The 18,083-nt window shown below is 38.7% G+C and overlaps 1 protein-coding gene across 4 annotated transcripts in view; it reads right to left on the minus strand.

Annotated features, from left to right (window-relative positions):
* Window positions 1-2,321: 2,321 nt before the first annotated feature.
* Window positions 2,322-18,083, minus strand: part of PLCB4 (phospholipase C beta 4) — a 200,674-nt gene continuing 184,912 nt past the window's right edge. For all 4 annotated transcript variants that reach the window (XM_083348195.1, XM_083348194.1, XM_083348196.1 and 1 more), the window contains 7 exons: window positions 17,703-17,778; window positions 14,922-15,097; window positions 14,141-14,242; window positions 11,940-11,997; window positions 9,671-9,757; window positions 7,510-7,546; window positions 2,322-4,314 (listed from right to left, as the gene is read on the minus strand). In XM_083348195.1, coding sequence (XP_083204321.1) covers window positions 4,226-4,314; window positions 7,510-7,546; window positions 9,671-9,757; window positions 11,940-11,997; window positions 14,141-14,242; window positions 14,922-15,097; window positions 17,703-17,778 — 625 coding nt within the window. In that variant the 3' untranslated portion in view covers window positions 2,322-4,225. The remainder of the gene's footprint in view (window positions 4,315-7,509; window positions 7,547-9,670; window positions 9,758-11,939; window positions 11,998-14,140; window positions 14,243-14,921; window positions 15,098-17,702; window positions 17,779-18,083) is intronic.

An 18,083-nucleotide genomic window follows, 5' to 3' on the forward strand; every position in this document is an offset into this window, starting at 1 on the left:
TTTAGAAACAGTAGCAGCTAAATTATTTGAAGTTCAGATCATGCATATTCTTGAAAACGATTATGCCTTTCAGAAAAATAGGTGTACTCTCTAGAATTGCCATTTTTCTATCTCCGTATCTCAACCAGCCCTAACTTGTCCACCATTTGGCTTTTGACTCAGGATACAACTTGAAATTTGGGTGGCATGGATATTTGTGGTATGATAAAGTCAAGGTTAATGAGGATTTTAAAAATCACTATTTTAGACATGCCATATTGAGAATATGGAATAGCTATAAACCCAGGTTCTGTCCAAAAACACCTTTGTGGATCTTAGCACAAGAATCATTTTATAGTTTAGAAGTAATGGGCAAATACAAATGGCTAACTTATTTAAAGTAGACAAAATAATGTTTTTGAACATTGTAAGTCTGAGTTTGTACAGATAAACATTCAGTTGCTACATTGTATAAATTTATTGAAATTTGAAAGAAAAAGTGAAAGAATGTATAATTAAGTGGGCTAAAATTTTGGTGTTAATATGCAGATGGAACATTGGGCAACTATGTGGCTTGTCTTAACATGCAGATAATAGTTAATATCTAAACCATTCAATAACATTTGCAGTTGAAGCGTTATCTAAGATTAGGATATTAACTGTTGTGATGATATGGGAGATATGGGAATGCTAGTAAACATCATTTAATCTCTCCAAACGTGGAGCTGCATAAAGGGGAAGGCAGAAGCTAATTTTCAAATATTTCATTTCCATTTGAGTTCTGCACATAACGACCCCGCCCTACTGAATGTAAGGAGCAGAAATGTTGCTGGATGAGATGAGGTGAAAACTTGGAGTCAGAAGAAAAGTGGAAGATTGCAGATGGTGTGACTAATATTCCTGGGTCCCTCAGCAGTTAATGCCACAGCCTATTCTTGGCAGGCCTTCCCAACTCCCCAGGAACAGACAGAAGAAAGAATAGCTTCTCAGATCCAATTCTTAAAAAATCTCAGTGGAAGAGCTGTGCACTAGGACAACAGCCTTAATTGGGCTTCATCTAAACCAGGGGTCCCTGACCTCCGGGCTGTAGCCCGTAATTGGGCCGTGGGCTATTCGCAATTGGGCCATGGGCCGACACACACGCGTGCCTGTGCAGCTCAACTTGAGCAAGCGGCGGATCAGCGCATATGTGTGCGCATAGCTCGTCTTGTGCGAGCGGCAGACCAGCATGCACACGCATGCATGTGCATCTCAATTTGCAATCAAGCTGCATGTGCATTTGCTTGCTGGACCGCTCTTTATGTAGCCTGGATCCCCTCTGCCCCTCCAGCTGGGCCGCCAAGCCACAAAGGTTGGGGACCGCTGATCTAAACAGAAAATTCCTGCATTGTAAAATGAATATATACATGTGAACATCATGAAACCATGCTTATAAAATATACTGAATTTTATTTCTGGAAGAGGTACTTGAGGAATGTACAACAATTTGAGGATTTGATCCTTGGCATAAGAAAATATAGCCTATTAAAAACAGGAACTAAATTTGAATTATGTCTGGAAGAGAGAAAACTTGCTGATCACACCATTATTGTAGAATATGAGATCTTCAGTCCCTTAATCAAATGTGTGTGGCAATCATACAGAGGAAACATTTATTAAGCATATTTTTATGCTGCCATAATAATGACTTTTAGTGACTCACATAAAAATACAATATAAAACATGTTGACAGTGATCTCACAATGGGAGTCAGAAAGTGTCACTTGTTTCAGAATTGTTAAAGCTTGACCAGAGCAGTGTTAATTGTCACAAGGACAGCTGCTGTGTAACACGACAGAAATGAAGATTGAGAAAAGGCTGAAGAAATTGAGGGAAAATGATCCATGTATGTGCCACATAGTAAGTACTTGTGGATGCAGAGTTAACATCAAGAAAAGGATGTTACTGGTGTAATTGAGTATAAAATTTGTTTTTATTTTATTTTTCAAATAGGATTCAGCAGAATTAATAGGTTTTCCATAAAAAATAGGTAAAACCAGCTAGTTTTCTTTAGTGAGACATCTGTAACATGATAAAAGAATATAGTGGGGTGGGGTGGGTTTATATTGTAACTTTTATAAAAATTTTAATTAAAAAAAGAAAAAAAAGAATATAGTTTTAAAACCATAAGGATGGCAAAGTAGATTAGGCTGAAAAAATTAAAACTTTGCGTGAGGAAGATGTTTTAACACGCACATTCACACAGAGAGAGAGAGAGAGAGAGAGAGAGACAGACAGACAGACACAGAGACACACACACCATAATAATTTGATCTACAAGAATAGATACTAACTTTGTTTTAGGGGTTTTTATTAGAGAATCTGAAAGTTGTATCTCAGAACAATTACATAATTATCTCCAAATGCCATTTTAAGGAATATTTTGAATCAGTTTATACACGCATATATAACAATATGATCAGTACTATTACTGAAATCAGTTATCTGATTTTGTTCTAAACTACCCGTTTCCCGTAGTCTTGCTTATGTTGGTAACATGGAGACTTCCAAGCAGAAGGTTGACGTGCACTGTTCTGCATTGTAACTACAGTGGGCTTTGAGAATGTGCACATTAATACTGTAGCAAATTATTTGGATATCTAATAGACATAAAAAGGATCACTTCCTCATATGAAATTCTGAAAATCTGCATAAATATAGTGTGTAAAATTAAATTAACATAATTTTTTTCAACTCGACCTGTAAGAATGCCCACATAATTCATATACACAAATATATATATATATATATATATTATTTATACTGATATTTTGTTAGTCAAATATTCTGTTTTGTACATTATTTCTGTATTTATTTATTTACCAGTAAGAGAATGACAATATTCAACTGGTTAGAACTGGTGTTTGTTTCCACATGCAAGCAGAGGTTTTGTTCACTACTGTTAATGCTGCTACAGGAATGTGACTTTTCCACAAGTTTGTGACTGAATCTGTATAAATACTTTACATTATCACAGAACACCCTCCCCCCAAAATCTATTCAAATTTTAGAACACAAAAACAGTAGTATTTGGGACTGGTGACAAGTTAATTGAAATGCAACCTTTAGGTAGTCTGTAAACTCTGGTTAGAATGACTAAAATACAATTCCTTCATTTTTTTGTTTTAACTACAGCATCATAAATCAATATGGCACAGGAACAGTCTTTTGTTACCTTGCAATCCTTTCAACAGGATTTTACAAAAAATACCACTTCAAATTCAGACGTATCCAGTCCAGCATGGCACTTGCTGATGATGAAATTCTGAACACAGAAATAACCCGCACAGCTTTACTAATGAGCGTTTATCTAGTCTACAAAGTTTATAGATGAGAGTTTCCCAATATCGTATTCTGATACAAGTTATATCTCTACGGAGCCTGTTTCTATGCAGCCAAAATGGTATTATACATTGTCAAGGTTTATAGAGTATAAAATATTTTTGGAGGGAAAAAAAACCCACAGATACAGACAAAGGGATAGGATATCTTCTAAAACAGCCCTATTAGGACTGGGCATAACAAATGTCCATATAATGCAGACCCATCATTGGAAGGAAAACATGAAGAACTAGAGGACAGAGGAATGGAACAGAATGGGGAAACAACTTCTAGAAAAGATGGACTCTACATTGCAACACTTCATTTGGTAACATTTTAGTCCAAGGAATACTCAGGGCAAAATCAAAATTTCATAGAAAGATAGCCACTGATGCTATCAAATGCATTACAAGGTAGTTTTCTTTTGGAGGGCAGGGGAAATCTTATGAAATGTTCTTCAGAGGTTCTTGCTTCAGGAGGCAGATTGATTCTGGGAAATTATAGGAGAGTTAGTGGTCTTTCCAAAGTCAAGGAAGCCCAGGCAAAAAGTAATATAAAATACAAAGGCAAGTCAAACACGACTAAACATTTCAAGAACAAAAATAAGTGTTGCGTTTATAATTCAGATAAAGACTGCCATCATGTTAAGGGCAGTTCTCTCGGATTTCAAAATCATACGCTTTCTTCTGAGAAGGAGAGTCTTATTTGGAAAAATAAAGAAAAGTATTTCCCCTACTTCCCCGGCCCACGCCCCCCCAAAATCCAAGCTCTTCAGCAGAGATTTGCTACATGACACTAAGCAGAAAAGATCCCATCTTCCAAACTTCAGTTTATTATCATTGCAAAGACAATATATATATATGTATATATCAGATGGCCTCAGACTTCAGTTTGTGCATTGGAGCTTTATACCACTGTTGCAGGCCTGCGGTCCATCTCTGCCTCTAGCTTCACCATCTGCTGCATCTCCTTGGCCTGCAAAGCAGGAAAATTGGGTTGTTAGCATGACTGAATGTGGATGTGGGAGAAGAATGAGACGGTACATCCGAGTCTAGGTTCTTGGAGCTGCACTTCTGTGTTACGGAGTGAAAAAAGGACCAACGTTCAGAATCACCCCACCAATCAAAGGGGAAACATAAGGGAGCCATACGGTATTCTGTGGTGCTTCCCGCAGCTTCAGAATGGGCAAAGAGATGCTGGATAAACCAAGTCTGGACTATTTATTTATACTAGGCAAATATAATTCTTCACTGCTCAAATACAAATTGTAAGTATTTAGAGCGGATGCTATTAATATGGTTCTTTCTGGAAAACAACCAGAAAGGGCAAATGAATGCCATTTCAAGTCAAAACATAATCGAAAAAGCCCAAAGCTGGAGCATAATGCATTGACAAAAAAAGTACAGCCTCCTTTGAAATGCTGGCCATTATGGCATAATTCAACAGCTGAATTTTTCCAAATGAATTCAGAGATCCTCCATCTAAAAGCCATTCAATGACTAAGTAAACCAGGGTTTCAGGAATTGCTTGAAGATGGGAGTTTCTTGTGGGCATGATTTTCACCACATTAGATAAAATAGAGATGGAAAGGGCACACAATGGTTTAGCATCCAAAAGTATTATTTAATTGCAGTCCACATTAAAGCTAACACATTAGGCAGGATGCAAGCATCATTTCTTGCAGTGGGCAGCCCAATTATTCTATGACATTGCCAGGTACACTTTACAGGCTCTGATAGTCCACAGTTTCATGACATCATCAGGAGAAATCACATTAACTTGCAGACCCAACTGGCCACTGGCTTTGTCAAGGGGGCATAGGTAAGCAAGTAGTGAAAGTGTCCCACCCTTGGCAGAATAATCCATGAATTTCTCCTAGTTCACCGATCTGAATATTTGTTTTGAACCTCACTGTCTATGTCCAAGTCCAATGGCAAGTTTCATGTTCCTTTTTTGTGTGTGTTCAGGAATGTTATTTCATAATTTTCCCCATGCCCTTTTCCCTTTTGCCAGCATATTGCAGTTTTGGTCTCCTTTCAGAAAACAATCAGTAGATACAAAACTGACATGGCACAGCTCCAAATGAGCCAGGATCTTGACAACTCTTCTCCATTGGAAACATTATTTTTGAGGAAAGAAATGTAGGGATCTTATACCTACCAACACACTTTGGAATTGACTGTGCTACAATCTATCTTTTCAAGTATCACAAAGATCTTAATGATGATATTATTATTATTATTATTATTATTATTATTATTATTATTATTATTATTATTATTATTAATCTATTTTTTAGTTGGAAAGAATATGTTTAGCAGATTAGTCCGCTAACTTGATTTCTGGGAAAGCATGAACCGGACAGTGCTAAGGTTATTCTGTTTTTCCCCCCACACACAATTTCCCCTTTTTATTGTATTAATAATGTTAATAAAATTAGTAAGGGTGATATTACCTGCCTGCCTCGAAACTATTTCAGTCACACGATGTATCTGGTAGCATTTTTTCCATGAACAATTGACAGCTCCTGAGAGTTAAGTCTCTATATTACAATGATTTTCACTTTGCTTTGTTCATCTGTTCATCCCTATTGTCTAAACCAGACTGCTCTGATTTGAAAAAAAGGAGCTCCCCCTTTATTTCTCGGAGCCCTATTGTAAGACAGATTGCACACTGTTTTAAACAATGGCTCCAAAAAAAGGGGCAATTACTACTTACATAAATCATTTATAATTTGATCACGTGCTTCAGGTACAATAAAAATATGCTGGAAATTATGACAACAAAACCAGAGAAATCTCAATGGGGCAAATGTTTTTGTACCAATGTTATAACATTCACTAGTGCTGGGCATACAAAATGGTAGCATTGACTCCTGGCAACAACCTGTACAAGTTCCTACAGTTTTCTTGGCAAAGTTTTTTCGGAAGTGATTTGTCCTTTCCTCCTTCCTAGGGCTGAGAGATAATGAGAGAGAGACTGACTGGCCCATGGTCAACCAGCTGGCTTTGTGTTAACATGGTAGTAAAACTCAGTCTCCCAGTTTGTAGCCTGGAACTGCTGCACCAAAACTGACTCTACAATGTTCTTAACTATTTACCCGTTTTAATGGTTTAGTTCAGGCTTCAAAAAGTAGCCCTTTCTGCTAGGTCTAAATCAGAATTTGCTCATTTTGGCCTGGACTCAAATCAGATGTGAAATATGGGCAAATGAAATTGTTGATGAAACTGGATGACATTTGCAAGCAAAAATGTCAACACATTTCCCCCAAAATGTGATGACTGAAAAGTCCCTGAAGAACTTGAACTTCTGCAGCTAGACGGTCTCCCCCTACCTCCTCCAATATATTTAATTTGTTTTTTCAACAAAAAGTGAGATTTGCCTGCTTTGAATGAACTGACAGTCCAATTTTATGCAGAATTTGACCAATTACAATGCACACAGTTACTCAGTATAAGGAGCTGTCAGTCAAATATGATGCCTATGTTTAGAGGATTCGTAATTATGGCCAAAATTGTTTTGTATGAAACCTAGACGTGAATAAGACTCCACACACACAAAAACTAAGAGATGTATTTTATAAGAAACTAGCTATCTGTGAAACCTGAAGCCTACAAATTCCAGCTTTTGGGGGCCTCTAGTAGTGTGTACTAGGGACGCGGTGGCTCAGTGGGTTAGGACGCTGAGCTTGTCGATCGGAAGGTCGGCAGTTTGGCGGATCAAATCCCGAGCGCCGCGTAACAGAGTGAGCACCTGTTACTCGTCCCAGCTTCTGCCAACCTAGCAGTTCGAAAGCACGTAAAAATGCAAGTAGAAAAATAGGAACCACTACAGTGGGAAGGTAACAGCGTTCCGTGCGCCTTTGGCGTCTAGTCATGCCGGCCACATGACCACGGAGACGTCCTCGGACAAGCGCTGGCTCTTCAGCTTTGAAACGGAGATGAGCACCGGCCCCTAGAGTCAGAAACGACTAGCACGCATGTGCGGGAGAACCTTTACCTTTACCTTTAGTAGTGTGTACATGGGGCAACACAATGCATGACAACAGAATTCTTGGAAAGTGGGATCCTTTGCAAGTACCAAACTGATTCTAAATCAAGCCAATATGGATCAGTCATCAATTGGTATCAATAAAGTAGTAGTAGCTTGCTCAGAATACATAAATCCTACCTTGAATTTGAGAGACTGCATGGCAGGATTTCAAAAGCTGTTTGTATAAAAATAATAACGTCAAAATTCAGCAACACAATGAAGCAAATAAACTGAATGAAAAGTGAGATGATGACAACATATAAATGCAAGAAAACGTGTTAGTCTCTTCTACTCTTGTCTAGTCTGGGTCTAGTTTCCTCTTGTTTTCAAAATGAAAGAGAAACGCATCAAATCTTTAATGAGTAACAGGTATACCCATTAAAGATTTGATGCATTTTTCTTTCCTTCATTATTAATTAATCAAGGTACAGATTTCTAGTGCTATTCACTAATTTTACTGTGCTTGATAAAGCTGAGTTAAATGAGAGGGGGGAAAAATCAAACCAGTAAATAGTTTTTGAGTGTGTCAGTAATGATGGAGAAGTAAGTTTCAAAATTATAGCAGAAATGATAGTTATGAAAAGCAGTTAATAATAATAATAATTTAATTTCTATACCACCCTTCTCCAGAAGGACTCAGGGCGGTGTACAGGGCAATAAATACAATAAAAATACAATGAACAAAAGTTAAAAAAGAATTAAAAATTGTAGCCCAATTACAGTAAAAATAATAAAATTAATATTAAAATACCCCAAACCCATCAGACCAGGCCGGCTTGTTCAAATAAGTAAGTTTTTAGGTCACGGCGGAAGGAGCGAAGGTCAGGAGCCATCCGGAGCTCAACCGGTAAGCGGTTCCAAGGGTCTGGTGCGCCCACAGAGAACGCCCTCCCCCTGGGGGCCGCCAGTCAACACTCTCTGACCGACGGCACCCTGAGAAGGCCCTCTCTGTGGGAGCGCACTGGACGAAGGGAAGTTGATGCCGGCAGCAGGTGCTCGCGTAAGTTAATGCATCTATTTATCTATATCACAGGGGTGTTAAACTGGCGGCCTGTGGGCCGGATGTGTCATGCGCAGGCCATGCCCACCCCAGCTCCGTAAAGGCAAAAAACATCACAATATGTCACGTGACGTGAACGAGTTTGACACCTGTGATATCATCTGAGTCCCAGTTAACTCCTAAGAACTTTATGCAGTTATGCAGTTTTATAGGCAACATTTTTGAAAAAAGGTTTGCCATTTCCTTCTTCGTAAAATTGAGAGAGTGGTGGGCCTAAGGCCACCCAAAGGTTTTCGTTCCTGAGTTAGGACTAGAATTCAGGTTTCCCTGTTGCTAGGCCAACCCCATAACCATTAGATCAAATTAGCAGATGCTCACTCACTGTGCCCCTACTTATAATGGAATATAACAGAAAATATGACATTGCTCAATGAACAATTTACATCGAACCTATAGTAGTTTCTAGAGATTCTGATTTTAGACAAACCTACAGTGTTTGTATGTCCTAACTTAAAGAATTTAATGTAATTTATTTACACCGTAGACAATTCAGCAAAACAGGTTAAAACTGACCTTTTATCTTTCCTTGATCACTTAGCATGGTTTTCACAGTAACTGAACTGACAAATACCATTTTTCTATAACAAAACTTACCAGTAACTACATTTAAATTTAAGTAGGCAATCTGCCATGTCCCAGATGTTCCAGACTAAAATTCTGATCATTCCTAGCCATTGTTCATATTAGCTGGGACTCTGAAATCCATAATGTCTGAAGAGCAGCAGGCTGCTTCTCCTTTGTCTATGACAGTAGCAATACGAGAAGCAGCAGTGAAGATTCTTGTAGATTGGCTTTGCTTCTACTAAGGAAGTATCGCATACGTCAGAGTGGATATTGAAAAAAATTGTGAGGATACAATTTCAGCTCTATCTAAATGTCTGCTTTGCACAAGATTAGCTTCCAATGATATAGCAAGTCTCTTTTCGTTCAGCAAGCAGCTACAGGGGTCCTTTCTTGGGTCAGAAAATGACATCCTCACAGGCACAGGTCAAAACTTCACTTTTAGGCTACAGATAACATATTGCTTTAGAATCATATTTGGAATTCACAGACTTGCATTCTTAGTACTGGTTCATACATTGGCATGGTCTATAAATTATAAGTGATGCACAGGGCAGTCTCCAGTCTGATACTCATATCCAAATAAGTCCTAAGTTCCTTGCCCCAAATAAATCAATAACCAGATAATAGGTCACGGCTCCCAGATTCCCTTTCCTTTTACAGCTAAGTGTTGATTACCTGCTCATTTTGTTTCTCCAAAATTTCTACATGCTCCAGTTGGACTTTCTTCAACTGATCCATTTCCTTTGATTGCTTCATTGCCAACTGTAAGCAAAACCAAAAAAAGGTGAAAATGAAATAACCACATGCTTTTGGGTTATATGGGTTTCTAAAAGTAGTTCTCCCCAAAATGTTGCTTAGGAATAAGGGGACATAATGCCAAAAAGAGAAAAAGAAAAAAAAGGGATAATAAGGAATTTCCTGTGCTCTCCTTCATGTGATGTGAGCATTCTACAATTAAATAAAGTTGATCTTCATCTTGAGGAAATGCATGAAGAGATGACTCTTTCATTTGAGGTACTCTATGTTTTTAGCTCTACTATACTGTATATAAAAATTGCTATTTTGCTAGAGAGAACATTCCCAAGAAAATTCAAGTGAGACACCTATATGGGGTGCGTATATTAACATCCATTCAATTCTATAGAACATTTCAATTCTTCAGACAGATAGAATGATCCAAAGGAAAACTCTGGTTCTTATGAGGATTTCAATGTTCCTCTAAGAGGTATCTCTCTTGGAAATTAGCTCAGTACGGGGCTCAACGTAGCTAAACTGTGCACCCCATTAGGCTTATGCTGCCTTCTGACAAAGGCACTAAAAGGGCTTGGTCATGTCACTGCAAGGGCTACAAATGTTCCACATCATTATATACATGACACCCAGTGCCATGGAACACAGAATAAGTTCAATGCAATTATTTGACGAACCATTTGTTTATGTCTTCACAATACCCAATCATACAGGTTAAGTTCGTGCAGGGTGCTGTGTTATATCTCAGCACAACTAACATTCCAAAGCCGGAATGGGATAATAATAAGAAAATGACGGCTGAACTTTGGGGTGGTGGGGAGGAGGAGTGGGTTAGGACGCTGAGCTTGTCGATCTGAAGGTCGGCAGTTTGGCGGGTCGAATCCCGAGTGCCACGTAGCAGAGTGAGCGCCTGTTACTCGTCCCAGCTTCTGCCAACCTAGCAGTTCGAAAGCACGTAAAAATGCAAGTAGAAAAATAGGGACCGCTACGGTGGGAAGGTAAAAGCGTTCCGTGCGCCTTTGGCGTCTAGTCATGCCGGCCACATGACCACGGAGACGTCCTCGGACGAGCGCTGGCTCTTCGGCTTTGAAACGGAGATGAGCACCGGCCCCTAGAGTCGGAAACGACTAGCACGCATGTGCGGGGGAACCTTTACCTTTACCTATTTTTGTATCAATAATTTTCATGGTAAGAATTAAGCATCATAAACTGACCACCTGTCTGATAAATTCAAACAGTGTAACTAGATTCATCACTTACTTATTGGATAAGGAGCAGTATTTTCTACATTAACTAGTCTCTTCCAATTTCTAAAAATATTTGTGAAACAAAAAGAGCAATAGCCGCGAGACTCTTGTACTGAATTTGGTGTCTTCAGCTTTTTAATCGGTAAAAATTTCAAGTTTTATTACAAAAATATTTAGAATATGCCTCAAAACAGGATGCATACAGATGAGATTGCCGGGGCTGGATTCAAACCAAAGCTGCTATTTCACATGCAATTGTCTACAACAGGGGTCTTCAAACTTGGCCCTTTTATGACTTGTGGACTTCAACTCCCAGAATTCCTCAGCCAGCATGTTCACTTATTTCAGCCTTCCTTCTGAGACATTCCTATCCAGGTACTTTCAGTGTTCTCAGGGAAATCAACAACAACAAAGGGTGGGGAGAAGTCCATTCTGTTCCTCTCTTGATACAAATTTAACCAATGTGCATTTTCTGAACATATCCATGAATCAAAATTCAAGTTGAGACTTGTATATTTCTGTATTTCACAATGTGAAATTTAAAATTACCTAATGAAGAGTATGAAATATAGAACACATATTATATTCGGGGGGGGGATTTCTAAATTAGGAAAGCACTTAGAGAAAAACAGATATCTGATAAAAGGCACATGAATATCCAACAGAACCAGGACAGAAAAAAAACACAGATTATCTCCCTTCAGACTTTAGTTAAGTCACAGATAACCTTTTCTGTGTGAATACATTAGACTGGACCCAAAGCCCTCAAATATTATTTTTTTCAAGTCACGACTTCTAAAAATACTTTATTGTATTTATTTGATGAATAGTTTCTATTTCCATTCTACCTTCCGTCTTTCAATCTACTCAGTTTCATCACTTCCTGGAAAACAATTCAAATTTTTTTTAAAAAAAGTTTATAATATTCCAGATGATTAACTACTCACCCGTTTTCTTTCTTCCAGAAACTTCTTTGTGTTACTGCTATTCAGCTCCCTCACCCGCCTATGAATGATATATTTACTACTAGTATCACTAGTTGTATTACATATCAAAATGTCACTGAGAAAAGGGCTAAGAGCTCTCCTCCTCCTCCTGGACTTCAGTTGTAGACCAATATAAAATATATCAAATTATACTCATTCCAGAAATAAAAGCTTAAAGTTTACAATAAGTGACCGATAACAAAAATATAGGTATTATTCACAGAAAACCAAAATGCTTTCTAACCCTAAGATCTAACAATAAGAATTATAGCTTTATTAGTATTACAGCTATAAGTACCAGATATGGCAATATAGTACAGAAGATAAAACAACAGTATCAAATAAGTGAAATACTGTAAAACAAATAGATTAAAAATAGCAGACCAAACTATCTAGTCTACCAAGGGCAGGGGCAGGTAACCTCGGCTCTTTTATGACTCATGGACTTCAACTCCCAGAATTCCTGAGTCAGCTATGCTGACTCAGGAATTCTGGGAGTTGAAGTCCATGAGTCATAAAAGAGCCGAGGTTGCCTACCCCTGACCAAGGGGAATAAACCAATCATTTATATCATTAGTATTAAGCTGTAGATTTGGTTTCTTTAGTTAGATCTGAAATTAATCATGTAGAAGAGAAGAAAAAACACCCAACAGACCTAAATAGCAAGCAACAAAATGAACAAGAATCCAAGGCTGAAATACAGACAGCACTGGCAAAGTTGAATCAATGTATACAAGCCAACCTTTATTCCTGACAGGGCCAGTCTCAGAGACAAATGTTGTCACCTCACCTTGTATGTGTTAACTGGGTTTAAAGCTGATAAAAGGAAGTTGATATGAAAGGTATGGAGAGATGTCATGAATAAAAGTTTGGGTACTATAGAAAGAACGTGTGCCAATAGCTCAAAAGATCCAAAAAAAGTATGGATATAGATATTTAGGGCACCAGTGAATTTACCTTACATTATTCAAGAGGGCATATGATATTTAAATGAACCAAAAGAAGGTATACTGGTTATTAAAAAGATTTTTTTTAAAGTTGGATTTCCAACTGCACAACAGTGGTGATTCTGCTATGCTGTATGTGAAATTAGACAAACTTTAATTGCCCATGGTAAATCCACCACCAATAGCAATATATTATTAAGTCCGTCTTTTATTTTTATTTCTTACAATTATTATTGTTTTAATGCTTTTATTTGCTGGTCTGCGACCATAAAAAGATTGAGTGAGCGAGTGATTCTGCTAAAGCCTATCTGTTTATTAATATCCCACAGTATTTTAATGGTTCTTTGGCTTTTGCATCTCGAAAGAATGCCGTATGAGATGTAGATAGGTCACAGTTTGTATTCCAGTGAAGTGTTGGAGTAATATTGCTTATGCAAAGTTAAAGAGGCTAAACCTTCAGCAGTACCCATTACACAAGCATGCTTTGCAAAATCCAGGTTTCTAAAGAGCCCCCTTTCTGGGTTTTGCAGAGCATGCTTGTGTAATAGTACGCTGAAAGATTCTGATAATCGTAGAAACAGCTCATTTCTCCAGTACCTAAACTCAGAGCACAAAATACCTATCTATGAATCTGCCTAGCAACAAGTCATTGTATAAAATTGAGTGAAGTAAAGAAAGCAGTTGCTTCTGTGTCTGGACCACATTTCTCTCATCACCTTAGCTAGGACTTTGGCTAGATCTAGTTGAGTGGGTTCAAGTGATGCATATGGAAATGGAGATAGCTATGTTTAAGGAAATTAAATTAAATTAATTAAATTAAATTAATAAAACTTTGTTGGGCCTCTGATTTCATTCTGGTATTGTATCTTTATTTAAAAACCTTTCGTTCATCTCAAGAGCCCATGTATCTTGAATGCCTCCTCCTGTATTTTCACTTGGAAGAATTCCAATATTTGCAAAAGTACATAAACTTTAGAAATACAGGAATGCTCCTCTCTCCCTAGGACAAAATAACCCCTAAATCCTTCAGCCAATTATTTATTGGAATGTTACTTGAATATAATGGAATTCACATTACATTTTTGAGGTGGGTTCCAACTGTATAAAGCAATAATAATTTATTGGGAAGGCAATTTTCTCTACTCAAATTAAACAAAGTAGCCCGTGAATCTTCCCTATGAAAATTTATTCTATAATCAGCAAAGTAATTTGTACCTTTCTCTTTCGGCTTTGTTTTTGATAGATTTATCTTGGCTTATGGCTTTACTGTTTTCCATTGAAATTTTTGCTTGGTTGGCACGCATTTCTTTACTTTCTCTAAAAAAAGAAAAGAAAAGAGAAATTCTGGCATTTAAATTTTTATTTTAAACATTCTAGACTGAGGATTATACTCCCTTTGTTTTGATCTGCCAGTCATTATGTTTATACAACTGACATCAGATTATTCTCAGCACTAGCAGAGAAATGGCTGCACCTTTTTTAAAACAATGGTCAGCTGACATAAGGATTTTTTTATTAGGTGAGCCTGGATGGTGATGAGAAAAGCTTTCATCTCCTACATTCCCACACTGAGCTAAATTCAACCATTTCCAAGTGAACAAATAATAGAATAATAGTATACTATTATGAGGGGATGTGGTGGATCAGTGGGTTAGGACGCTGAGCTTGTCGATCAGAAGGTCGGCAGTTTGGCGGGTCGAATCCCGAGTGCTGCGTAACAGAGTGAGCACCTGTTACTCGTCCCAGTTTCTGCCAACCTAGCAGTTCGAAAGTACGTAAAAATGCAAGTAGAAAAATAGGGACCGCTACGGTGGGAAGGTAAAAGCGTTCCGTGCGCCTTTGGCGTCTAGTCATGCCGGCCACATGACCACGGAGACGTCCTCGGACGAGCGCTGGCTCTTCGGCTTTGAAACGGAGATGAGCACCGGCCCCTAGAGTCGGAAACGACTAGCACGCATGTGCGGGGGAACCTTTACCTTTATACTATTATACTGACCTGTCATGGGAAAGCTTCAGTTGTTGTGTCTGCTGTTCATGCACATTAATTAACAGCTTCTTCAGTAGATCACACTGTTGGCTAAGGTGCAGATCACGCATTTCTTGCTCTTCTGCGCCGTGGGTGTTGATCATCTCGGACCACTCTTTGGTGTGCTGTGCCACAATTTCCTTCACCTTTGAAGAAGAAAAGTTTGATCAGTATTTTCTCTTCATGACTTTTAAAGTGGACAATGCAGGAGGCGCTGTTAAAGAGTCATTGCTAGATCCATGTTTTATGTCAAACCAGAAACCTGAGACTATACTAATCCCAGTGTTCCCTGAATCAACTGATCGTTAAAGAGCTTTTCCCTGTTTGCCCGTGTTGTGGGAATCCCAAAACAGTAGACACTTCTGACTAATAGACACCCAAGGCCCAGTCAATTGTTGGAAAAAAAAAAGAGTGGCTGTAGCGTAAGTAGCTGAAAAATAAAACATTATGTTACAAAACATGTTAAGAATGCACAAACCATAGGAAAGATCCCTCTGAACACTGATTGGCTGTAGCATCAACCCACATTCAGCCAATGAGGAAGGGCCATTGACATAAGGAAGTCAGCTCCTAGTATAGGGGCTCAAAGAATACTACAAACCCTTCCCCCAGGTTCTCTCCTCCCACACACTAGTACTTTGAAGTTGAGATCTTGTCCCCCTAGCTGTCCACCAAGCAAGGTGGAGGTCTACATTCCCTCTCTCATGTCTTACCTGGGGAAGGTTTTGTTAAATTATAGGCGGGCAGCTCTACCCCATGCCCACGAGGCATATAAATTGGCACGCACCCACTACCTATTGTCTGGATAAGTTGGGTACCAACAGCCTCCACCAACAGCTTTCTCCTCACCCTACCCTGAAAGTGACAAGACGACCAACTGCAGTCCATTATCCAGTTTGATGTGATAGAATATAGTATGGAGGTGGATTCCCAGAGGGAGGAGACACATTCCAAAGAGGCAACTCAATCCCATTATTATGTATAAGGGAAAGAGGGGGAAGGCAGCCCCTCCCTCATAATTTACAGAATATATTGTAGATACATATAGAAGAGTGCTCAATCTGCCACAATTTTGTCTATAGGTGTGAAACAATAAAGACCTCAGCTTGGAAGAAGCACCACAGGTCATTCTTGGCTTTGGGCCTATCATTCAAAGTTCTTTCATCCGATATGGCTCTTCTGTCACCCCTTAGGAATCAATTCAATTGTTTCTATAATCCATCTCGTAAACCATCCCAATCCACAGCAGCGGCAGCACTGAAAACAGGTGAGCGGAACTCAGCCCTAGGCAACATGTTCCAAAGCCATTACTGACTTGTCTATTACACTCCCATCAATTCTTCTCCCAGCGTGTCAACAAACCGTTTCTCTTTAATGGCAACGGTTGTGGCTGTAGCGAAGGCAGCAATCGCAGTTCTAATGACAAGAACAGTCATCTGTTGCTCTCATAGCTCCTGCCTTCTGGTTTGTGTTTCAGTCTCTCACCACGTAGGAAGTCTGACAACAGGAACCCTCCAATGCAGTTGCTGGCCCCCTGTTCTGCTTGGACTTGGGATATCTTCTGCCTCTATTGCCTTTCCTTATCCTGCTTTTTACATGCTTTTAAATGTGGATCCTCAACCAGTTTGCCATGCAATGTACCACCCCATGTGGCTGCTCTGTTCTTCTCCACCACGGTATACAAGCCTTCCCTTGGGACTTTGCTTGATTCTGTCGGCTTCCCTTTAACTGCCATTTCTTTTTCAGAAGATTGGGTTTCCCCCCCACCCTTCTCCTTGCTTTTATATTTCTTTTATCTCCCTTCCAGCAATAACTTCTTTTGATATTTCTCTTGTTGTGCCAAGTTCTTTCTATTGATTTATCTCTTCTCAGTTTATGCCACTTAACCGCTGTGTTCACCCAGATCTTTTCTAAGCAGTCCCTCAGGGCATTTCCACCTGATTTTGTTTCTGTTTTTAATAGCAATAGACTTATATACAGCTTCACGGTGATTTACAGCCCTCTTTAAGCGGTTTACAGTGTCAGCCTATTTCCCTCCAACAATCTGGGTCCTCATTTTACCAACCTAGAAAGGATGGAAGGCTGGGTCAATCTTGAGCTGGTAAGAATCGGCAGTCGGCAGAATTAGCCTGCAATACTGCATTCTAACCACTGCGCCACCACAGCTCTTAACCTGAATCCTTCTTTTGTATGTCCCTGCCCCCTCCCCCAAATTAAAAGTAGAGTAAATGTACACAAGTATAGATAGAAAAAAATGGGGAAACGTTAAAGTAGAACCTGTCATGGTGGCCCTTTCAATGGAATGTGGAATAATTTAGACCAGTATTAACTTTAAGATGTGTGGATTTCAATTCCTGGAATTCCCCAGCCAGCAAGTTTGAAAAACACTGTTTTAGACTGTGGTATGAATAATTCCAATTTTAAGTAAAGAAATATAAGAGTATAAAGAAAATACTTTATTTACTCGCAGCTGCTTGACCAGGATAGTATGAATGTGTGCTGTCAGATCTAACAGTAAGGAATTCCAGCTGTGTGGGGTTAAATATTTTTACTCCAGGGTAAAAAAAACCCATATTTTTATCTGCTGCCTTGCCCTCTCACTTTGTTTTCCAAAGTAGTCCTAAGAACCTGCAGTCTTCGTTCTTATTTCCTGGAGAACAAAACATATTTCTGACTTCTAGAAACGACTCCCTCACTATATGACAGTCATGTACTTCAATACATTGTTAAATGGGTTACTTTTGCTCTTACCTTTGATTTATGATCAGATGTTAACATCTGAACTTTACATTCTGTTTCTTTTTTCATCTCAAGACAATTATTTCCCCTAAACAAAAATAAAAACAGAAATATTTCAAGTAAGCATTTCAAATTAAATTTTTCAAATAAACCTCAGAAGATGAGCCAAAGTTTGAAAAGTGGTTATAAATGTAAGTTGGGTCTGCCACCATTATGAAAGTTTTCAAGAAAAGAATGGACAAGCATTTATCTGTAGAAGTATGAGAACCCTGCCTTTGTCAGAGGGTTGGTCCCAATTGTGGGTGTAACTTTCGGGCAATCTGTACAAGTATTAATAAGCATCCATATTTATTTTAACACATAAGAGTATATGAAAACATACATCCTGAGCAT

Source organism: Vipera ursinii (genome assembly GCF_947247035.1).
Source record: "Vipera ursinii genome assembly, chromosome: 1".
NCBI lineage: Eukaryota > Metazoa > Chordata > Lepidosauria > Squamata > Viperidae > Vipera > Vipera ursinii.